Here is a 25380-nt window from a genome sequence, read left to right on the forward strand (position 1 = left end):
ACACGCTGTGACTCTACAAATCACAACATGTAAATAGGAACATGTTGTCGTTATTTTGTCACTTTTGTCCCAATTCGGAGCAGTAGGCTAGTTGGAACCAGTTACCTGCAGGATCTGTGCTGGGCTAAGCTAATGCTGGAACCATCAGACAGCGTTACAGCACGCACGGAGATGAGAAGGGTATGTATCGACTTGTCTTACTCTGGGGGTTACGGTGAATAAGCTAAATTACCAATAAGTCGGCGTGTTCCTTTAACAGAGGTTTTGACTATATGATGTTTAGATTTTAGGTTAGAAATGCTCATTCAGTGTACCTGTGAATCTGTATTTCTCTATTTTGCAAATATAATAAATGCTCAAAGACCAGACTTTGGTTTAATTCTCAAAACAGTCTTTATTCGTTTTCATTTTATCATGAATATCACTAACCCTGTTGCTTCAAGAAAAACTTCCACCACAGTATGTTGAAAAAAGTAGAAAAAGTCATAGTATAGTATAACGAAAAAAGTCTTAAAAAATCAGTGTAATATGTCAAAAAAAAGTCATAGTATAGTATGTCAAAAAAAGTCCCAAAAAAGTTATAGTATATTATGTTGAAAAAGTCATATAAAGTCATAGTATAGTACATCAATAAAAAGTCATAGTATAGTATAACGAAAAAAGTCTTAAAAAGTCATAGTTTAATGTCAAAAAAAAGTCATAGTATAGTATGTCGAAATCAAGTCATAGTATAGTATGTCGAAAAAAGTCATATAAAGTCATAGTATAGTACGTCAATAAAAAGTCTGATGGTGATAATATAGTATGTATAAAAAAGTCATAGTATAGTATGTCAATAAAAAGTCTAAAAAAGTCATAGTATAGTATGTCAAAAAAATCATAGTATAGTGTGTTGAAAAGAGTCATACTACAGTATGTCAAAAAAAAGTCCAAAAAAAGTCATAGTATAGTATGTCGAAAAAAAGTCAGATTAAAAAAGTCATATTATATTATGTTGATAAAAGTCATATAACAGTATTTAAAAAAAGTCAAAAAAAGTCAAAAAACAGTCCAAAAAAAGTCATAATATGTCGAAAGAAATCACAGTATAGTATGTTGAAAAAAAGTCATAGTACAGCATGTAGAAAAAAGTCATAAAAAGTGTAGTATAGTATGTCAGAAAAATTGCAAAAAAAGTCATAATAAAATATGTTGAAAAAGTCATATCTCCAACCTGGCCTGGGAACGCCTCGGGATCCCCCAGTCGGAGCTGGTTAATGTTGCTCGGGAAAGGGAAGTTTGGGGTCCCCTGCTGGAGCTGCTCCCCCCGCGACCCGACACCTGATAAGCGGACGAAGATGGATGGATGGAAAAAGTCAGACAGTAAGACAGTAGTGAAGTTCATTCAGTAGGGACTTAGCTTGGGAACCAGAGGGTTGCTGGTTCAAGTCTTGGACGGACCAAGACCAATAAATGTCAAGGTATTTTGAAAAAGTCAAGTGTTCTTAGAAAATTGTTTCTGTGTGGCATTCCTTCTTTGATAGTATAGTTCGAAATAAAAAAGTCATAGTATATGTTGAAAAAAAGTCCAAAAAAGTCATAGTATGTCGAAAAAAAATCATATTTTTTGCAAGTAAGTACGTTTTTGTATGTAAAAAAAAGTAGAAAAAGTCATAGTATAGTATAATGAAAAAAGTCTTAAAAAGTCATAGTATAGTATGTTGAAATCAAGTCATAGTATAGTATGTCAAAAAAAGTAAAAAAAAAGTTATAGTATATTATGTTGAAAAGGTCATATAAGGTCATAGTATAGTATGTCATGTGACTTGTTCTGTGCTCTGTAAATAAAATATTCCAAAAGAAGATTATTGCTGTGTGGCATTTCTTCTTTGTTAATATAGTTCAAAATAAAAACTAAAAAAAGTAATAGTTGAAAAATGTCGAAAAAAAGTTAATTTATTATGTTAAAAATAGTCATAGTATAGTATGTCAATAAAAGTCATACTACAGAATGTCGAAAAAAAGTCATATTATAGTATGTTGCAAAAAGTCATAGTATAGTATGTCAAAAAAAAGTCATGGTATAGTATGTCCAAAAAAGTAGAAAAAGTCATAGTGTAATATGTCGAAAAAAAGTCATAGTATAGTATGTTGAAATCAAGTCATAGTATAGTATGTCATAAAAAAGTCTAAAAAAGTTATAGTATAGTATGTCGAAAAAAAGGCTGATGGTGATAATATAGTATGTTGAAAAAGTCATATAAAGTCATAGTATAGTATGTCAATAAAAGTCATACTACAGAATGTCGAAAAAAAGTCATATTATAGTATGTTGCAAAAAGTCATAGTATAGTATGTTGAAAAAAAGTCATAGTATAGTATGTTGAAAAAAAGTCATAGTATAGTATGTCCAAAAAAGTAGAAAAAGTCATAGTATGTCAAAAGAAATCATAGTATAGTATGTCGAAAAAAGTCAAAAAAAAGTGTAGTATAGTATGTCAGAAAAATTGCAACAAAAGTCATAATAAAGTATGTTAAAAAAAGTCAGAAAGTAAGACAGTAGTGAAGTTCATTCAGTAGGGACTTAGCTTGGGAACCAGAGGGTTGCTGGTTCAAGTCGTGGACGAACCAAGACCAATAAATGTCAAGGTATTTTGAAAAAGACGTGTTCTGTGTTCTGTGTTCTGTAAATAAAATATTCCAAAAGAAAATTGTTGCTGTGTGGCATTCCTTCTTTGATAGTATAGTTTGAAATAAAAAAGTAATAGTATAGTATGTCAAAAAAAGTCCTAGTATAGTATGTCCAAAAAAGTAGAAAAAGTCATATTAAAATATAACAAAAAAAGTCTTAAAAAGTCATAATATAGTATTTATCAAATGTCTGTAGCGGAGCGCTTCCCGGACTCAAAAAATTAGCTTGAGGTGCTCTTTGGAAGGAGTACTTTAAGATTTATGATGACTAAGCCATAAATAAAGGCTTTGTATTTTTCTAAAGAGAGTGCCTTGGAGTTTCATAATATAGTATGTTGAAATCAAGTTATAGTATAGTATGTCAAAAAAGTTATAGTATATTATGTTGAAAAAGTCATATAAAGTCATAGTATAGTATGTCAATAAAAAGTCATAGTATAGTATGTTGAAATCAAGTCATAGTATAGTATGTCATAAAAAAGTCTAAAAAAGTTATAGTATAAGTATGTCGAAAAAAAGGCTGATGGTGATAATATAGTATGTTGAAAAAGTCATATAAAGTCATAGTATAGTATGTCAATAAAAGTCATACTACAGAATGTCGAAAAAAAGTCATATTATAGTATGTTGCAAAAAGTCATAGTATAGTATGTCGAAAAAAAGTCATAGTATAGTATGTCCAAAAAAGTAGAAAAAGTCATAGTGTAATATGTCGAAAAAAAGTCATAGTAAAGTATGTTGAAATCAAGTCATAGTATAGTATGTCATAAAAAAGTCTAAAAAAGTTATAGTATAGTATGTCGAAAAAAAGGCTGATGGTGATAATATAGTATGTTGAAAAAGTCATATAAAGTCATAGTATAGTATGTCAATAAAAAGTCATAGTATAGTATGTTGAAAAAAAGTCCCAAAACAGTCAAAAAATAGACATAGTATAAGATGTCGAAAAAAGTCATAGTATAGTATATGTTGAAAAAAAAGTCAAAAAGTCATAGTATGTCAAAAGAAATCATAGTATAGTATGTTGAAAAAAGTCCAAAAAAAGTGTAGTATAGTATGTCAGAAAAATTGCAACAAAAGTCATAATAAAGTATGTTAAAAAAGTCAGAAAGTAAGACAGTAGTGAAGTTCATTCAGTAGGGACTTAGCTTGGGAACCAGAGGGTTGCTGGTTCAAGTCTTGGACGAACCAAGACCAATAAATGTCAAGGTATTTTGAAAAAGACGTGTTCTGTGTTCTGTGTTCTGTAAATAAAATATTCCAAAAGAAAATTGTTGCTGTGTGGCATTCCTTTTGATAGTATAGTTTGAAATAAAAAAGTAATAGTATAGTATGTCGAAAAAAGTCCTAGTATAGTATGTCCAAAAAAGTAGAAAAAGTCATATTAAAATATAACGAAAAAAGTCTTAAAAAGTCATAATATAGTATTTATCAAATGTCTGTAGCGGAGCGCTTCCCGGACTCAAAAAATTAGCTTGAGGTGCTCTTTGGAAGGAGTACTTTAAGATTTATGATGACTAAGCCATAAATAAAGGCTTTGTATTTTTCTAAAGAGAGTGCCTTGGAGTTTCATAATATAGTATGTTGAAATCAAGTTATAGTATAGTATGTCAAAAAAGTTATAGTATATTATGTTGAAAAAGTCATATAAAGTCATAGTATAGTATGTCAATAAAAAGTCATAGTATAGTGTGTTGAAAAAAGTCATAAAAAATGTAGTATAGTATGTCAGAAACATTGCAAAAAATGTCATAATAATGTATGTTGAAAAAGTCAGAAAGTAAGACAGTAGTGAAGTTCATTCAGTAGGGACTTAGCTTGGGAACCAGAGGGTTGCTGGTTAAAGTCTTGGACGGACCAAGACCAATAAATGTCAAGGTATTTTGAAAAAGAAATGTGACGTGTTCTGTAAATAAAATATTCCCAAAAAATGTTATAGTATATTATGTCGAAAAGAGTCATAGTATATAAATATGTCATTAAAAAGTCTAAAAAATCATAGTATAGTATGTTGATAAAAGACATACTACAGAATGTTGAAAAAAAGTCATATTAAAAAAAGTCATATTATTGTATGTTGAAAAAAGTCCAAAAAAAGTCATAGTATAAGATGTAGAAAAAAGTCATAGTACAGTATGTCGAAAAAAAGTCAAAAAAAGTGATAACATAGTATGTAGAAAAAGTCATATAAAGTCACATTATAGTATGTCAATAAAAAAGTCATAGTATAGTGTGTTGAAAAGAGTCATACTGCAGCATTTTAAAAAGTAAAAGTATAGTATGTCATAAAAAAAGTCTAATAAAATTATTTAAATTATGTTGGAAAAAGTCATAGTATATTATGTTGAAAAAACTCATAGTATGTCGAAAAAAAAAAGAAAAGTGATATGTATGCAGAAAAAAGTCATTTAGTCATAGTATAGTAGGCTATGTCAATAAAAAGTCTAAAAAGGTCATAGTGAAGTATGTCGAAAAAAAGTCTAAAAAAGTCATAGTATAGTAGTTGAAATAATTCATAGTTCAGTATGTTGAAAAAAAGTCATACTGTGACAGCCTGTGTTCTAACAGTCTGAGCTATAGTATCAAATGCCATGACATACAGTAGGTCATAAAAACGTCATGGTATAGTATGCCATGAAAAAGTTATGGTAAAGTATGTCATAAAAAAATCATATTATAATTTCACTCATTAATTTGTATACATGCTTTTAAAACTCAGTAACTCTTAATGAGAATGAACCCCACAACCTCAGACTTTCCAAGCAGTGTTCTAACAGCCTGAGATATTGTTTCATATGCCATGTCATACATTATAAAAAGCCATAGTATAGTACAAAGTATTTCGAAAAAGTAAAAAAGTCATAGTTTAGTAGGGCGATACATTTTGAAAAAAGTCATAAAAAACCATGGTATAGGACTTGAAAAAAAGTAGAAAAAAGTCATGGTATAGTATGTCGAAAAAAGTTGGAAACAGTCATAGTATAGTTCGTCGAAAAAAGTCGAAAAAAGTCATAGTAATAGTATATAGTAGGTCAAAAAAAGTCATAGTATAGAGTAGGCCTATGTCGAATAAAGTCATAAAAAAGTCATAGAATATATAATGTCATAAAAATGTCATAGTATAGGCCTAGTATGTCATAAACATTTCATATTATAGTATGCCATAAAAAATGTCGTGGTAGGCCTATAGTATGTCTAGGCCTATGTCCTAGACTTATACAAAGTCATATTAGCCTACAGTAGGTTATGCAAAGAAATACATTAAAAAAATGACAGTATAATATCACATAAAAAAGTCATATTATAGTATCTCATGAAAAATATGAGACGGACAAAATACACAGAGCTATCTAAAGCCGGAGCTCTACCTAGTGGAGAAGTCACGCTGCACCACTGGTTACTAATGCCCGTCAAAAATAATTCGTATTCGCCCCGTGATTCAGAAATTCCAAATTGTAATGGGCTCTTCCCAGACTGTACAAAAGATGATAGCCTACATACATACAGTCATTGGTTCTTCCTTGGTCCATGCTACACCCTTCCACCAAGTTTCATGAAATCGAGCCAGTAGTTTTTACTAATCCTGCTGACAGACTGTAGGCTACACACAAACAAACAAACCGAGCCAAAAACCTGACCTCCTCAGCGGTAGCCTACTATGTGGTCTGGACTCTATGTGGACTGTATTTTCTTTCTTTAAAATAGAATCATTTTGCAGTAGACTAAGCATTCACATCATCCCTCGAAATATAGCCTATAGAATGCTAGTATCAATAGCCTACAGTTGTTTCTCGTGAACGGTTGTAAAGATGCAGTTGTTTGCATGCTGGGGAGCAAAAATCTGCCTACATTGAAGCAGGTGCATAGCCGACGTCCCTCCCTCAGCTCGGGGGGAGGAGTTTGTGATCTCACCTCACACCTGCAGCTGGTGAGAGTGGGTGTGCCCCGATACTGTCAAGGTTTGATGACACACATCATAATACCACAGAGCCGGTTGCCACAGACAGAGAACGGATAGTCATGGGAAAGACAGGTGGAAGAGGCGACTTTGAATGGGTCTACAATGACCAGCCGCACACTTCAAGAAGAAAAGAAATTCTGGGTAAGAAATGATAGAATATAAAAGCTTTGTCAACAGTGAGAAATCTGCTGAGTTAAATTCCTGGTTTGTGTGATAGCCTACATTGGAGCGTATGCCACGTTTTTTCCCGGGACTAGTCTACAGTTTCCGAAGATCTTAGCCGGTTGAACCTGTTTAGCTTTTGTTTAACGAGCGATCAGTTAACAATGAATGCGGGTGAAACGTACAAACTAACAATAATCATAATTTTGACCAATTCACTTAGACTAGGCCTAGATGTTAATGGAAGTTACACATTTATTTTTTAAACCCAAGTAGAAATATTCTTTCAAACTCCAATGGTAGCCTACGTGCAGTTTAGTGTCCCAAATTCCCCCATCCAATTTCCTTAATTTTTGAACCTGCTAAACCACCTGTGCTGTTTAACAGGTGTTTTATAATGTGCGCTTGACAAGTTTGCCGCTCAAAAAGTCATTTATTAAGTCATTTTTATGCAAATGTGTATTATTTACAAACAAAAAAATGGCAGGGCGACCCCGTTCTTCGGAAACGATTGTGGCAAATGAGACCAAATGTTTTCCTGGCACTAATACACACAGTTGCCATAATTTACAGTGTAGCCTAAATAAATCATAATAGTCCTAGACTACTTGCCTAACCCCCACTCCTCAAAACTGGTTTTAGAAACACTTCGGCGCTTTTCCGGCCGCACCCCCCGACCCAGTCACGAACGGCTCTGCTCAAATTTGCCACCCGGACCCGAGGGCCCGGGCCCGGCCACTCCAGACCAACCGAAGCTCTTATACTCGCATGGGTATCGCTACGTCTGGGAGGGATTCTGATTTAGAGGCGTTCAGTCACAGATGGTAGCTTTATGGTAGCTTTGGGACACTCCGTTTTTGGAAAATAATTTGGGACACTAAACTGCACGTATAGCCTACCATAATTATGAGTGTTTCTTACACTCACTTAGAGAGAGCAAAAGGCATGATGTTAAAGTGTAGACACTCGGATAGCAGTAATGTTTCAGTCTCCCTCGTGACAATTAAATACCAAATGATTTATTGGGGTCTGCTTGAAAATCGAACCAAAACCGATCACCTCATCTTTTGTGTAAACCTGTCTATCTTTTTTTTCTCTGACTTGGGAGACAAATAACGGCATATTTATAGCAGGTGCAGTTGACAATGACCCCGTGCTTGCTAGGTAACAAGACACATTCCTTGCTCATGACAAACACAGATGCAATGCTGTGCATGAAGTGAGAAGAAAGGCTTTGTGAGAATCGGGGGATCTGGGAGGATCCCTGAAAACGGAACATTTATTCAACAAACAGCTTAAACTATGTCTGTTGTCATTAGTTGATTAATGCAAGAGCATATCCTATCCAATCGGTATCAAGAGTCACCTTTGGTAATCTGATCTATTATGTGCTTCGATTGCAAACCGTTTAGAGGAACAAGATCTGAACCTATTGCTGTACATTTGATCCAGCTTTGTCCACCAGGCGCATGGTTGCTCAGGTGTCAAAAAAGCACATCTAGAAGGTGATGGGTTGTTTCGCCCCACTGAGCTTTGAATTATTGAAGTGTTTTTTTCTTTTTACTTATCCTTTGCCCTGCCCTGATGGGAGAGGCAGAGGGATGCGGGTGTCAGGGGTTGCGTGCCTCATTTCCTTTTTACATGATCATGTGGGATATTTTGATTGACATCATCGTCTACCATTACACTAGAGGTCACACGGCTGATTGTGAATGATTGTGACGAGCGGGTGTAGCCTAAGTTAGCAGCAGGTTTGATATTCGCCGCATAGCCTATTCATTTTCGACTTACCCCCATTCAGTTTCTTCAGTACATTTTGACTATATATGAGCAGTGTTGGGCAAGTTACTTTCAAAATGTAATACATTATAGATTACTAGTTACTGTCATTTGAGAGTAATTAGTTACATTACAATATTACTGTCTCTGAATTGTAATGCGTTACACTACTTTTGCATTACTTTTGAGTTACTTTCACCAAATTAATAGCGGAAGTTTGACTTGGCAGCTAGCTTGTGAATTTCACCACCGGATCAGTAAAGTCTCTCTTTATCCACTTTGATACATCATAGATTATTCATAATATTTTGTATAATTAATATGGATATGCAAAGTAACTAAAGCTATAAAAAATAGATAAGTAAAACGTACAATATACAAGGAGGAGAAAATGAAAATACTCAATTAAAAGTAACTTATGGTTGTATTGAAGTACGGCATTGTTGTAAAATGTTTTATTTAAAGCACTTGAATAAGAAGTTCCTGTTTAGTTTAAAACAGTCTAAAGGAAATGGTCAATTATAGTGTGATTAAAACTAATTATTTACATAATTTACAGTACTTGATTTACAGCTGATATGTGAAAAGGTCCACACCCTTAATTTTTTTAACAGTAATATAGTTTTACTGTGAACCGTCACAGGAAGTGCTTTTATTTTGAAGTAGCCTACACGGAAGTTGTCTGTTGTATACTCTTGCTAGCTTACTGAGATGCAACATGTCCGTCAAGCAAAGTTGCTCACTTTCTTGTTTGTAAAACTGCAACTGTAATCATTATTACCGTTCATGACAGCAACATATTGAACAGTAAATGGTCACAGTAAAAGACAAGCGTTTTTGGTCGTCATTCGAAGCAGTTCCACTACAGGCATAGTTACTCTCCACGGCTGATAAACTGCAATGATTTACGTGTAACAACCTAAACATTAATTCCCGACATGTTTAAATCTGTGAGCGTCACCTGTTGGGACACAGATGTTATGAAATAATACGCACGGCTTTTTTTTTCCTGTGAACAAATGCTTTGCGGTGTTGGGAAATTCTTAAAAAATGTTGCATTAAAATGCATTGTAACTCGCGTTACTGAGATTGTAACGGGTAATAATATTACCGAAATTTAATTAGTAATGCGTTATATTACTGCGTTACAGCAAAAAGGAATACATTACTGTAATTGCGTTACTTTTGTAACGCGTTACTCCCAACACTGTATATGAGTGTAGTATGTTGAGGACAGTTCAGGACACTGTATAAAAATAAAAATAAATCACAATGGTATTTGTTGTCGCTACCGTTTTATGTGCGAAAACAGCACTTCAGTCTACGTTCTGGCTATTGGCTGAGTTAGGGACCGTCTACAAATTACATTGCTCAGGCAGGTGAAATAGACTACTGGGATTTTTTCAGGAAAGAAATCAACAAAAGTCAACAAAAATACATTTTCTCATTCTGATTGCTGTAGTAGTTGCCAATGGTGGGCTGTTACTTACTACATGTTCATTTTTGCAGATATCTTGCATTATGGTAAAACAGTATGCAATTAAATGATTGAATTATTCACCAAAAATCAACAAAAAGACATTTTCTCATCCTGATTGCTGTAGTAATTCCCAACATAAGTGTCCTAGTTACAGGTGACATTTTGGTGAAAAGTAACTACATGCAAGCAGGAGTCATTTATTTTAGACAAATTTTCACAAAAAATAAACCAAATAATTTTTTTTCATTCTGATTGCTTTATTACTTTCCAACATAAGTGCCCTAGTAACTACAGGTGAAATTGTGGTAAAGTCAAACTACATGCAAGCAGGAGTCATTTAGTATAGAAAAATATTCACAAAAAATAAACGAAATGATTTTTTTTTTCTCACCATAATGCGAGATATCTGCAAAAAAATGCAACAGCCCACCATTGGCAACTAGTACAGCAATCAGAATGAGAACATGTCTCTTTATTGAATTTTGGTGAGTTGTTATAACAATTAATTCCATCCTGCTTCATTAAAACGTGACATATGAGAAAAGTATAACCTGTAGTAAGTAGCAGCCTGTCGTTGGCAACTACTACAGCAATCAAAATGACGAAATGTCTTTTTTTTTATTTTTGGTGAATATTTTAAACTTTTTTAATTCCATCCTGTTTCACTATAATGTGACATATAACAAAAATATGACCTGTAGTAAGTAGCAGCCCACCATTGGCAACTACTACAGCAATCAGAATGAGAAAATGTATTTTTGTTGACTTTTGGTGATTTCTTTCCTGAAAAAATCCCAGTAGTCTATATCATCTGCCTGAGCAATGTAATTTGTAGACGGTCCCTAATTCAAGCAATAGCCGGAACGTAGATTGAAGTGCTGTTTTCGCATGTAAAACGGTAGCTACAACAAATACCATTGTGATTTTTTTTTTTTTTTTTTTTTTTTTTTTTTTTTTTTTTTAATACTGTGTCCTAAAATGTCCTTAACATACTACACCCGTAATGTAGGCCTAGTTGAATTTTATTGAAGAAACTGAATGAGGGGTAAGTCAAAAATGAATATCTGGCAAATATCAAACCTGCTGCTAACTTATACCCTCTATTGTGACGCTGCCTGATGGTCGATCGTTCTAGATAACCTTTAGTTTAAATGGGAGGCTGATGAGTTATGTGACCATAACTGGAATGACTTGTCTCTCTGACATGGTGAAGTTGAAATCCAGCGAGGACGGTACAGCTTTTTCTGCAGGGCAGCTGTAACCTGATGAAACAATGTCCTTTTATGATGTCTGGTTATTGATTTAACTTTATGCCCTGTGGGAGGGCTACATATCTATATGTAGCATACATATCTTATAGGGCTGCATGTGGCAGCTCAAATGATCTGGAACTGTACATTTTGTGTTGATAATGGGCAGACATTATAAGTTTTACTTCTTTCTGCTCCTTTTCATTCATGTTAAATGCTGTTGTTGCATTTGTTTTAAATGAATGAAATGAATAAAGGAAAAATATCTAATCAGGGGCGTAGCACAAAATTCTGGGCCCTGTTGAAAGGCATTTTCTATGGGCCCCTCCCATCCACAGCTATTCATTCTAGCATCTTGTTGGGCCCTCCTCACATGAGGGCCCTGGGTACTCATAACATGGCAAGAGACCTACATGCAGTGGAAATTCAACTAAAGCCCTTTTACTTACCATGGCGAGCCCAATTTGCATAGGGGCATTACACAAGTGAGCTGAAAGCATAGACACCGGCCAGATTTGCATGAGCAATCACAGAGCATAGCTATCTTTTATCTAATGCATGATGGTATATACTTTTTAACCTCTGTGATTCTGCAGTTTGGATGAATTTAGGCTGTAAGGTGTGGCAAGTGTAACACATCAGAGGGTGTATGTGAGTCTATTATGTTGTAAATGCCATATGAACTCAATTTCCTTTTTTCTTTTTCATTTGGTTTCCTTTACTATCTTCCACGCCTACCTTTTTTTTTCTCTTCAACCTTTAACCCCCCTCCTGCTCTTCCCCTTTCTTTTTTTTTTTTCCTACAATCACTTCATCTCTGTCCACGTCCCTTTCCAACCCATTTTCGGTTTCCTTCCTCAGCCAAATATCCAGAGATCAAATCCCTGATGGGTCCGGACCCCCAGCTGAAGTGGGTGGTATCAGGCATGGTCCTGACCCAGCTCCTGGCCTGCTACCTGGTCCAAGACCTCTCCTGGAAGTGGATCATCTTCTGGGCTTACGCCTTCGGAGGATGCGTTAACCACTCCCTGACTCTGGCTATCCATGACATCTCTCACAACGTGGCCTTTGGGAACAAGCTAGCAAAGTGGAACCGCTGGTTTGCCATATGGGCCAACCTGCCCATCGGGTTGCCTTACTCTGCCTCCTTTAAGAAGTATCACATCGACCACCATCGGTATCTTGGTGGCGACCAGCTGGATGTTGACATCCCTACAGACATTGAGGGATGGTTCTTCTGCACCCCAGCCAGGAAGGTCCTCTGGCTCTTCCTCCAGCCCTTCTTCTATGCCTTTCGCCCTTTGGTGGTCAATCCTAAACCAGTGGGTCAGCTGGAGATCCTTAATGCAGCTGTTCAGTTCACAGCCGACTTAATTATCTACTATCTATGGGGGCTGAAGCCCATTGTTTACCTCATTGCAGGTTCTATCCTGTGTTTGGGACTGCATCCTATCTCTGGACATTTCATAGCTGAGCATTACATGTTCCTGAAGGGATACGAGACATATTCTTACTATGGACCACTGAACTGGATCACCTTCAATGTTGGATATCACATGGAGCACCATGACTTCCCCAGCATACCTGGCAGTAAACTTCCTCAGGTGAGACTATGTTCTCTAGTAATTTATATGATTATTTAAATCATGACTAACTTTCCAACAGGTCTCTTGTTTGGACCGTGAGATTTTTTCACAAGGTGTGGGCAGATAAGACACGCCCCTCCTGTCTTTCAGAATCTAAACAAAAGGGAATCCGCAGAAGCCACATGTCACTTTTTTCCCCCACTATCATATCAACTGCAGATATTTATCAGATACAGAATAACTGTTGCTCCTCTACCAGAGCATGAGGAGAATCAAAGTGAGATACCTTTTGACACAGCCAACAACTGCTTTTACTAAACTGCTAGTTTGAAAATTCTTATGAGCTATTTTTGTTCTTAAGAGGGACTTGGGATCAGTTTGTTTTAACTATCAAGTCATACATTTTCAGGATTTATTTTAAAATGTCACTTTGGAATAGAAATGTCTTTCTGTACTTAAACAGCAGTGCATTATTTTCAGGCTGTCAACATCTGATCACTGATCATCATCACTGTCCAGTGGTAGGTTATATTTTAAAAGAAAGTACAAGGCCTTTAAGAGAGAAACTACAGTGTGCTTCTATCAGATTTAGTGTCTGTATATGGTATAGATAGAAACACTTTTTTTTTTGTTGATCTTTTACAAGCTCTCTATTTCACTTGATGTTTTTTTATTTATTTTTTTTATTGGCAGGTCAAGCAAATTGCAGCAGAGTATTATGACTCCTTACCTCAACACACTTCCTGGATCCGGGTGTTATGGGACTTTGTTTTCGACGACAGCATCGGTCCATATGCTAGAATCAAACGGGACTACAAGCTAAGCAAACAGGAATAGATCTGTGATGTTTCCCCTTGACCAGGAATGTGAATTTCTGCCGTTAATAATCTATGGACTATAAAATGTCATTCTCTAGTTTAAATCAATATTATCCTCCATGAAGGGTGTGGATGTCACTGTGTGTAAACATTCTAACATGTTGGGACATCTTAAATCAGTCCTGTGTTTGAGTCACTATAGAGCAAATGAATATGCACATTTCAGTTGAATACATACACAGTGCATGGAAATTGGAAGATAATTCAGAGACAGCCAGATGGTTTACTTACCCCACTAGTTATTCTTGTTTTTTTCCTGCTATAAACAGATGGCCCATCTTTGTGACACAGTAATGACATGTCCTTATATCCAGAAGGCACTGAGAATGGCAAAAGGATGATGAGAAGCTAATATATCAACAGAAAAAAAATCCTTATAGGATAAAGGTCACACACATTCTCATGAGGTTTGATAGAGATTGCAATTTCCTTTTTTATTCTGCCTACAAGCATTATGTCTTCTGAATTTCTGAATGTGAAAGAAAAGGCACAGAAAGCCTGTCAGATTACCTAAATTAATTTTGAATCCTCTGTGCAGAACAGTGCTGAGGTGGAAAATAAGCATTGAAACTTACCTTTCAGTAAGAAGAGCCTTTTTCATCAGTGAAACCAATTCTGCTTGTTCACAGCTCCATCATGCTGTAAACTGTTTGATTACATCTACAGGGAGTGGACAAAATAAAACACCTTATAATGCAAAAAAAGTAGTTATTTAGAAAATTCCAGTTTTAAATCTCATGTTTTTTTTGTTTTTTTTAAACTGTCAGGGAATTAACTTAGTGGTTATTTCATGTTGCTCAGCAAATCTCAGTTGGTGAGTCTTCTTGTGGCTACTGGTCCTCCACAAACTACAGTAAATCAACACTTCAGATGTTTTTTTATTTGAACTTTACAAGCTTTACCAAATTAGTTTACTACAGAGGTATTGTATTGTATGGTGTTTATTTTGTCCAACCACTTGTATGTACAACTTAATGTGTGTTGTGATTGATAAACGTGATTGTTGTTTCTATTTAAATGACTGTACTAAATATTAAAAGACACTGTAAAAGATCTGTTTAAGAAACTACTATGGAGAATATGACTTAGTGGTTGATTCTTTTTCATTTCCTATGTTTTGTGGTAACCAGATGCAACCTTTTCTTATTAAAATATTTCCTAAAACCATGTAAACGTAAACTTACACACACATGCGCACACACGCACACGTAGATGGTTGACACGTCGATTGCTTTTGTTTGAATGAATTTACTTCCAGCTTTTAAATCAGAACGTAGTTGAGAGCAGACAGAGCGGATAGAATGCAACAACCGATATTCAACCAAATCCTTCAGACACATTTAGCTACCATCACATAGGCCTACCATTCACTTTCTGCACATTCTTATCTAGGTTAGATTTGCATATTCTCAGAGCAACCCCCCTTTATTATTTTCACATTGCTACCATTATCAAGTTCAACATTTCATATATAGAAAGGGGAATCTTCATGGAAACAAACCACTATAATAAATGTACCACCGTTTGTATTTTTTTCTTCTTCCCCAAATCAAATAAAAAAAACTAATCCATAGAGATGGGGGTTTCATGCATACTTGGGAGGTTCACAAAGCATAGGATGGCTAATAGGTAGTACTATATTGTTTTATATCTAGGTAAAACCAGGTGGCACATTTACAGTTATCTGCTTTTGTGAATGATCCCCAAGTTTCAATTATCTCGCACATCTGCACAGGTAGAGAAAAATGTGTACCTCGGTCACACTGGAGTTGTAGAGCAGACTGTTATTGTGTGTTATTTGATTAATTGCCAAATAATCAATTTCTCATTTGCAATATTTTGAGCCTCCGACATGAAAGAAAGAGGTCATTTTGGCCAATTGTGGTTCAAACATTAACACGTTTTGCAACATGTCTGGAGAGAAAAGATTAGACACACCCAACACCAGTATGAACAAGGTCATAAAAAGCCTGTTTTTTGTGTGTGTTTAAATATGCCAGTTGAGGACAGGTGAGTCTGCAGCACCATTATGCCCATATTGTGCTTGTTATGAAATAGTTAGGGATAAACTAAACAAAAAATGATAGAAAATATAAAAGGCTGACATAAATGGTGTGCAAGATTCCTTTATCCTTCTATAATATCAATAAAATACTCATTGTCATCAATATCATCATCACCACAGTTTTTAAATAATAAAACAGTAAAAACTTAGAAAACAAAAATATTTTCTTCTTAAGAATTGGACTGAACAGAGAACAAAGAGTTGCAACACTGGGCTGACTGAGTCTAGGTGCACAGAGAGGACCACAACACCAAACTCAGCACGAATGTCCGTCCATCCCTCAGTTCATCTTTTAGTGTATTTGTCATCCTCTGTTTCAGTTTGTCAGTCCTTTAATCTTTCTTTATCCATCCCTCTGTGTCTTCTGCTCCTCTGTCTTAATAACCTTGCTCTGTTTCTTTCATTTTCGCTGTCCAGCAGACTCAAATGTTGGCACAACATCTCTGCAACTTGCATCATGGCGTCGCTAGGTCACAGAAACATTGAGAGAACATTCCCCTGGTCCTCGTGTCTGTGCATCTGCATGTCCATCCTCCTCCAGCTCCTCCTCTTGCTTTCCTCCTACTGTTGCTCAGATAAGATTAGGATGTACCGATTCTGCCGATTTCTTGTCTGATGGCTACAAGAAAAGAACGCATTTCAGTGAACATTTCCGCAGCAAAAACTTGCACTTATACTTTGCAAGTCATGTATTTGTTTGTATCAAATGTGTGGGAAAATGGAATTTTTTATTTTATTTATTTTTACAGGCAAGTCATTAAGAACATGTTCTTATTTACAATGGCAGCCTGACAAGTGGCATAGCCATTTAGGGAAGGAGGGCTAGAAAATAAATACATTAGAAATACATACAGTTTAGAAATGACATAAAATACCTTTTGAAATACTACACAGACAATAGTAAACACTTATAACCAGATAAGTGCACAGGTACATGGGTGAGTAAGAGAGGGAGAAACCGTTCAAATATTTAGCTGGAAAAATGATTATGGCGTCATCAAGCCTTTTCATGTTAGGATTAGTAACATTTTACTGCCAGTGAGTTGTAAAAACTAGTGAGTGGAAAAGATTAAAGATTAAACATGCTTTGTGCTCCTGGATATACAGTACAATACACTTTACAACCACTGCGTTGCTTACCATTTATGATTTCATCTTTCACTTTATGCAACTCGCGTACAACTTCATCCAAGATTTCCTGCAACACAGAACCTGCTTGTGAGTTCAACATTGCAGGGTAAAACCGTTCATCTACAAAGTACTAAACCCATAAAAGTAAAACGCGTTGCTGATACCAACCTGTTTCATCCTGTCAAATTCTGTGTCTGATTCACTAGTACTGCCGATGGGTCTCACTCTGCAACACAAAAGAATAAACTGCGGATGAGCATTACACACTCCATATTTAAGGATTATGTGCTGTTACATTTTTTTTGTTGAACATAACAATTTATAGAATCTAAATCCATATTTCATTTCTGTTACCACAATACAGTGCCTTTAGTACAAAGGTTGAGATTTATGATTTATCCCTGTGGTTAATGCTGGAGGTTTGCTATATTATATCCAGATCACACTCCCTTTACTCCTCCTCCTCTTATTTACAGACCTGGACACCAGTGACGACTTTTCTGTAGAGTTGGATCGTTCCCATGGCTTCTTTAGAGCATCTGGCGAGGGGGAAATAATAAATTACATCAATTCAAAATAACTCTGAAACAGCAGACTATAACGCAGTGCAGGAGATATCTTGTCCTATCATCTAACCTGTAGTTTTATGGGACTAATGCTATACACTAATCTGGTGAGAAGGTTTGTTTTCTACCTGTTGAGTTCTGCTGACCTGGCCCTCTGCCACTGGAGTCGTCCTGCAGGAGAGAAATTAATTATCACTACACAATAGTAAATCAGCTTTGTGCAAGTATCCCAAAGAGGTTAAATTTAAGATCACATCTTAAAGAAATAGTTAAACATTTTGGGAAATTACACTTATTATGATGAGTAGATATCACTCTCAAATATATATTATATTTATATACTATATGTTAAATATATATAGCCACCGCCAATAGCTTATTAATGTAGCTCAGCTTGGCACAGAGATTGGAAATGGAACGTGCTTGCTCTGTCTGAAGGTAACAAAATCTGTCTACCACCACCTCAAAAGCTCCCAAATTATGTTGAACTATTTTTTGGAAACTGTGCTCTGATTAAGAAATAGTCTAGCACATGACCCCAGAACAACTATAAAATTAGTGAGCTTTAGGTGGATTTTTGTTACCTCTGTACAGACCTAGATCAGTTGTTTGCCCCGGCTTATAGTATTTATGCTAAGCTAACAGGCTGCTGGCTCCAGCTCCATATTCAACAGGCAGACATGAGAGTGATATCAATATTTTCATCTAACATTAACATTCAATTTTTCCAAAAATGTCAAACTATTAAGGCACAAGACTTACTTCATCAGGTTTCTCTGAAGCTTTCCGTCTGTGAGAGGTGAGTACATGAGCAAACAGTGAGATACACATACAAATAATTGAGTAACTGGTGCAGAAAGATTGAGACATGGATAAAATACTATTTAGTTTATTTCCTTATTGAGATGAACATTTACTACAAGTAAAGCAGAACCAGGAAGACCAAAATGAAAACGTTAGTATGATATGGTGAATGGCTGACAGAACAGGTATTTTCTCATGTCTCTCTGCATGATTAATTCAAGGGAAATGTGACTGGTGAATATGTTGGTGTAGCTGTTTTACCTGCGAGCTAGTAAGGCATTCATCTCCTGCATCAGTCCCTCCCCACCACCTCCACTGCCACCACTAGAACGATTGGAGTCACTTTTGCCACCAGACCCGGGCGGACTGTTCTCATCCTGAAGAACACATTACCAAATGGGTTGCAGTTTTTTTCTGTGGGGGTTTCTGGACTAAGGGCGCTCTATGTGTCTTTACCCTATTACTCCATAAAATACACAAATAACACGGCTTCAACACGTAGCTACTGATAAAGTAGAACCAGAAGGACTGGATCTCCAAAGCTTTAACCATGGAGGCTCACCCTATGGACTTTACGTAATTTGGCTCCAGCCAGTGCTGCAGCCAGTCCTGAGGGTTGGTGCTGGGCCCCGGGCGGGCCCCCAGGAGGCCCTCCACCAGTGGGCAGTGGAGGGGGCATGGGTGGGGGCACCGCCATTGGGGGCGGTGGACCCGGTGGCGGTGGTGGGGCTGGAGGACCAGCCATGGGTGGTGGAACTGCAGATGGAGGAGGTGCCACAGAAAGCATAGATGGGTGACCTGCAGAGACAGGGGGGCCTGGGAGGGGCACAATTCCATATAGGTTAATGGCTGTATGGCTTGATTGAGCTTTTATGCCCTTGGGAAGATTGTATGAAGACCGTTTGAGGAACGATATGCTACACACTCACTATATAACAAACACCTAACAACCACTTACTGAGACTGCTGGCCACCGTGCAGCACACTGAGGTATTCATTATTTATAGTATAATATTCTATATTTGGTAAATTGGCTGATTATATACAGTTAAATAAAGTTTTTATATTTTGTACTTTACAGGCAGCCACGGACTTCATTTCATTTTAGTATGTATGAAAGTTACATCATTGTCTCAGGGTAATACAGTTGCAAATGAGGACTCTTTTGAAAACAGCTGCAGCTAAACAAAACAATAACTAAATGAATTGCATGTACCAGTGAGAAGAACTTTCAGAACAGTCACTGCCTGCAACCATGTGACAATAATGTGACTTTGATGACAAAATAAGGTTCAACAGACAAATCAAATAGAGTATGTATGTTTAAATACTCTAAATATTAAATACTATTTGATCCGCCCTTACGGTCCTGAGAACAGATCTAATCAGACCACATAAGTGAAAACGCCTGTGTGGAGGTGGACTGTGGGTGTGTAGGGCCTTCAAGTGCTGATTTTTGTGTGTGCATATGACACATGCCTTTTTCGTGCTCTCGTGTAGCATTATGGGCAAGGTGCATTCACTAGAGTGAAAATATACTCCCTTAAAAAACACACACACACACACACACACACACACACACACACACACACACACACACACACACGCACACGCACACACGCACATACGCACATCCTACTGCTGAGAGACTACCTCCTCCTCTCTCCTCCTCATACTTACTGCTGCTGACCATGGGGGACTGGTGGGGGACGGGGGAGGGGGTCTTCTTGGGCGAGCCCCCGTCAGACATGGCAGTGTAAGAGGGGGGTGAGGAGGAGGAGGAGGTGGGGGGCTGGGCCTGCTGGTGGTACGCCTGCTGCTGTTGTTGTTGCGGATGCAGTTGCTGCTGAGGGTGGAAGGTGGATGGGTACTGGGGCTGGTGGCTGGGGGCTGGGCCTGGGGCTGTCTGACCTATCAGAGGAGGCAAGGGGACAGCCTCACAGTACTGTGGGGTGAGTGGCAGATGCTGAGAATGAGGAGAGTAGGAGCCATCTGGCTGGCCGTTGGAATGAGGGTGGGGCTGGTGCTGGGGGTACTGGTGATGGCCTGACATGGTGTTTGGGTCAAGAGGTGGGGGCTTCATCCTAGTGCTTACGGGTGGTAGAGGGTGAGCCAATGGGAGGGTGGGCTGACCCTGCTTCACAGGCATGGCCATCATAACAGGAGGGGAGGCGGAAGGGGGCAACTGGGCATACATGTGCTGCAAATGGGAGGCGGACCAGGTGCCGTGTTTAGGGGGGAGCATGGTGTCTTGTTGCTGCTGTTGTTGAAGGTGTAGGTGGCGGGCTGCTGTGGGAGGAGACAGAGGGATCTGACGGACCTGTCGGCCCTGGGTGGTCACTCCTGCCTGGACTGGGGAAAAGGCTGAGGCGAGTGAGGTGGAGAGCTGGGAGGAGAGCTGGGCCTTGTCCCTAGCAGCCCCCACCTCTTTCTCCTGAGAGGGAGAGGAGGTGGCGGAGGAGGGAGGAGAGGAGGAGGCCACGCGGGCGTAGGAGGGTGGCAGTGTGCTAGCTCTGTACTGTCTGTACTCAGGAGGAGTGTCTGGGTGGGTGGGAGGGGTGGACACTTTATATTGGAGAGTGGAAACGACTGTGACGGGCAGAGAGAGAAAGACAGAGAGGAGAGACAGAAGGAGGAGATGCAGACGAAGAGGAGGACGGAGGAGGGCAACAAACAAAGGAAAACAGAAAAGAGAAAAACGTGAGAAGAATGAAAAGCAACCAACTGAGCAACCAAGCAAGTAAAGATGAGAAAATCAGGAGCAATCCAAAAAACGGAAGCCAATAGCAAATAAGAAAGAATCAAAATATCATAAAAAGAACAAGCAGCAGAATGCAACATGACTGAGCCATGGTCAGAAAGCATATGGCATACCCCCAACAGTAGCTGGAAGAAAGAGATGGCAGTAGAGCATGTTGCAGGGACAGGGGGGTAACTGATATCGCCACTGACAGCAGGAACAAAGGAGGATGTTTAAGTCTGAATGTGTATTTAAGGGGCAGACTTGAACATGTGTGCATGGATAAAAAAGCATAAGGGCATACACACCGGGGAGTAGTGGTTGAAACTAAGGCGGGGATCACCAACACAAAGCACATTGGGAAAGCCTGTTTACCTCTAGGAACCTATTTTATCAGGGTCTGGAATATCTGGTATTTAGTATTGATAAAATCATCGGTTTGCTTTGGGAAAGAAAAGTGTTGCTAAGCCTGACTAAACACTGATCATTTCTCTCGTTAAAAAAAACAAAGCAGATGTTTGTTGACAGCTGGAGTGTGCACTGAGGTTCTTTTTGTTGACAGTTTGTTTTTCTAAAAAGCTTGTGTAGCTAGGAGAATACGATATGCACCCTTCAATTCATTTCAGTCTCCAGAGCAGCTTTGTGTGTGTTTATATAGCCGGGTGTGGGTGTGTTTGTTTAACCTCACCTGATCCTGACGTTCGTCGCTCTCTCTCCTTGTGCGCCTGCATCTGATGTTGCTCCATCATCCTATGAAGTGGAAGTATGTCACGGTTCTATAAACTGTTATTTCCAATCAATCTGTTTCAATAGATTAAGCCTGATGTGTAGTTGTGTGTAGTCACTGTCCTTAAATTAAGATCTTAAAAAGGGTTTTCTAGGGATCATAGTTCCATAGAATTAGCTGCAAAGAGGACTATGACGCTTTGTTTTGTGTTTCCATCTAAAATGCCTTCTTCCATATGCTCAGAATTGTAATATTATATGTATAAATATTTGCTTTTCTGTGCAAAGACAGCTTCATTTATGCTCTTGTATACAGCGGTTAGAAATCTTACCTCCTCTGTGCCTCGCTTTCCTCTGAGGAAGGCCCATTTTGGCGCTGGACGATTGGACCTGAAAGACACAAAGGGGGAGAAAAAAAAAATCAACCACATTAAAGCAAAAAGCCGTCAATCCACACATCAGCCATCATCGGTATTCCTAATTAAGTTAGGCTTCTTGTCCACAGTTCTCCGTTATGTGCAAACTTTCTTTACTTTTAAAAATGTTTAGTGCTGAAACTATTTGTCAATTGACAGAAGATGTATCCACAACAATTTAGATAATCATTCATATTTAGGTAATTTATGCTCGATAGTGTTTTTTGCGCCCAATGGCTCCTTCCAGGCAGCGCTGCGACCGCTGCCTTCAAGGCGCCTAACCCTAACCTTAACCCTAACCCTAACCAGTGCCTAATCCTAATGCCGTTGGGGGCAAAAAAGACACAGATAAAATGTATTGAGCAAAAATGGCAAATGTAGGCTGGTTTAAGCTCCCCAGGTGCTTTGTCTCCATTTTATATCATGAATATGTTCTGTTTTCTGATATTTTATATACTAAATGATTGATTGATTGATTAATTAAATACGGTTGGCTACTTAATGCTATAAATTGATAAAGTTTCGATGGTGCGTGACAACACCCAGCTGAGACCTGGTACCCTCACACCTCAACCTTCTTTCCCTTTAAACTTTCTTCCCTCCTTCTCTTCATTTCTTCTCTTTTTTTCCTCTGTCTAAACTATTTGTATTTACTCTTCCCCCCCCCCCGGCTTCTTCCTTCTTCCTGATCTTTCTTTCCATTCTCCCTATTATGCAACTTTTGTTTGTTACATACAGTATTTCACAGCATGAAAGTGCATTGGTAGCTTTGTTTTTTCACTCCACATTTTGTTTCTATTTTTCTCTATTATAGTCACTCTGTCCTATCCTGTTGAAATGTGTAGTTGTCCTGTGCCTCTCTTTCTGGGTTGTTTTCACTGAAGGATTCGGAACAGATCTAAACACGTGTGTTTAACATCTTTCAGACTTTGCATATAATAAGTGTGAGATAACTCAGGTAATTATGAGATGCATTTCCATCTGTAAGCCCTCAAAATTATAATAATTTTATATAAAATAATCCTAGTAGCGAGAGCAGGAAGAGAAGCTGTGCTTACTGAATAAACAGACCACAGCAGGCCTCATGTGAGAAACTGTGACTTTGCCCTGGAGGGCTAACAAGCGGTTTATAATGTAATTTGCTCAATATGTTGCCAGCCACAGGAATTTCAACTGCAAACCACAGCAGGAAAGAGTCTAAGAGAGTGGAATAAACAGAAATATCACAGGAAAATATCATGCACATATAAAACCAAACATATAGGGAACAAAACACATGGGATTGGTTAGCAATAAAATTGTGTCAACAAAAGATAAATTATCAGCTTTTAGGTCACTATGCCAACATTGTTTAAAGACCAGTACCAAGTTATCAGCCGCATGACCATCTCAGTTTAGCACTTTGCTTGTTGACCCCCCTCCCCCAGAGCCTCATTCTGGGGTGGCTATTAATGGGGAGCATCAGGGAGAGCACTTATCACATATCACCAGAATACCAGTCATTAAACTTCAACGCCCGCTGTGACATCACAAGTAATATTTCCGTTCGCTGTGTCTGGAGCATGGGGGTGGCGGGTGGGGTGACGGGGGCAGTCAATATGAGGCAGAGCTGGGGCTTCGAACTGCAGTTTGAAAAGCACAATGTGGAACACAGCGAGGGTTTAAATGGAATTGTTGGACCCTTTTTGTACCAAATGTTATGTACACTTTTCATTTGACTGTTGTATTTTTGGATTCATTGTAATTTTGCATCAAAGGTGTCATTTTGACTGTCAGATAGAGCACTACAAGAGCTTTCCATTCATGTATTATAAAGATTTTGGGCTAAAAAATGTGACCTCCAACCTTTTAACTTATTATCTTTACTATCAAACTTCAATCAATCAGATCAATCAATCAATCAATCAATCAATCAATCAATCAACCAACCAACCAGACTTTATTTAATGGCACTTCTTAATACAGGTTAGTGCAATTAAAGGTGCTTTACAGGCAACTGACAAGCTAATAACAAGACAGTACAAAATATTGTCCTCAGGCAGTAATAATAAATGCAGGTATCACTTGCTGATAACTAGCGCCATTCATTCTGCCATAGCTGAACTGGTTAGTGGGATTCTTTTGTTGTGCTACTATAACGAGAAGCACAGAAAAAAAGAAGTGGCGCCTGGAAGAGGTCTTGTTTCCCTCACTCCTTGACACTCCCTTGAACTCTACTCGTTAGCTCATGGTAATTATGTGCTCTGCTGGCAAAGCTGCACATTAAATTCAGCAAATATTCAGATGGTTTAAAAGCAAAGAAACTCCTCTCTGCAACAAGACGGTACACTGAATTATTAACGGTTTGCTTTGATCAGTCTTAGTTATGCAATTTTAAAATAGCAATCCTGATCTTGAATGAGCTTTCAGACCACAATTAAAGCTACAAGGGAGTTGATATAAGTGCTCACTGGCACCTTGCTGCAGGCAAGCAGGTCTTGTAAATACAGGCCTTTTGTTTAGGTATCAGCATGACATTGTTTTAGCACCCACAGCAATATTTGTTGCAGAAACAGAAACCTCCAAGAAATGATTCAAGAACAGAAATACAGCAAAAACATGATGTGCTGCATGCACCTGCGGACTCTCTGGTCCATCCGTCAACAACAGTCTGTTTTTGTTTAGGTGAGACTTCAGGGATTTACTCAATTAACACTTCACAACCTTTATGCTGACATTGATGAAGTAGGTGTGAAGGAGATAATGATAAATGATCACCCCGTGTTGTGTATCCATGCATATGTGTGTTTCTACTGCTGACGTGGTGTATGGTATACGGCACTGGCTGTTGCTATGGGGCAGGAAGAACAGGAAGCCCATAGCAAGATAGGGCCTGATCAGACTTTACAAGCATTTTATGGGAGATCAGGAGACAAGTGTATGTGTGTGTGAGTTGTCTTAATGTGATCAAAGAAAAAAGTAAATTATTTGTTGTCAGATAAATGTAGAGGAGTAAAAAGTATACTATTTTAAGCTGAGATGAAGTAAGTAGCATAAAATTGAAATACCCAAGGACAAATACATGTGCCTCAAAATTGCACTTAAGTAAATATACTTAGCTACTTTACACCACTGTAAGCTACACAATGTACACACGAACAAACAAATCTCTTCTTGGTGAGAAAAT

The 25380-nt window shown here is 37.8% G+C and overlaps 2 protein-coding genes across 3 annotated transcripts in view; one reads left to right on the top strand and one right to left on the bottom strand.

Moving 5' to 3' along the window:
- The first annotated feature begins 6606 nt into the window (after positions 1–6606).
- degs2 (delta(4)-desaturase, sphingolipid 2) lies at positions 6607–14918 on the top strand. Its single transcript, XM_028565807.1, has 3 exons — positions 6607–6772; positions 12164–12906; positions 13582–14918. Exons 1-3 carry the CDS (start codon positions 6691–6693, stop codon positions 13723–13725), a joined length of 969 nt encoding a protein of 322 aa, XP_028421608.1. The 5' UTR covers positions 6607–6690; the 3' UTR covers positions 13726–14918.
- A 76-nt stretch (positions 14919–14994) lies between these two features.
- Positions 14995–25380, bottom strand: part of evla (Enah/Vasp-like a) — a 35315-nt gene continuing 24929 nt past the window's right edge. For both annotated transcript variants that reach the window (XM_028565806.1, XM_028565805.1), the window contains exons 4-13: positions 22131–22188; positions 21761–21822; positions 18895–19148; positions 18594–18709; positions 18291–18318; positions 17657–17699; positions 17441–17501; positions 17131–17188; positions 16972–17029; positions 14995–16450 (exon numbers count right to left, since the gene is read on the bottom strand). In XM_028565806.1, coding sequence (XP_028421607.1) covers positions 16413–16450; positions 16972–17029; positions 17131–17188; positions 17441–17501; positions 17657–17699; positions 18291–18318; positions 18594–18709; positions 18895–19148; positions 21761–21822; positions 22131–22188 — 776 coding nt within the window. In that variant the 3' untranslated portion in view covers positions 14995–16412. The remainder of the gene's footprint in view (positions 16451–16971; positions 17030–17130; positions 17189–17440; positions 17502–17656; positions 17700–18290; positions 18319–18593; positions 18710–18894; positions 19149–21760; positions 21823–22130; positions 22189–25380) is intronic.

This window comes from Perca flavescens, chromosome 20 (genome assembly GCF_004354835.1).
Source record: "Perca flavescens isolate YP-PL-M2 chromosome 20, PFLA_1.0, whole genome shotgun sequence".
NCBI lineage: Eukaryota > Metazoa > Chordata > Actinopteri > Perciformes > Percidae > Perca > Perca flavescens.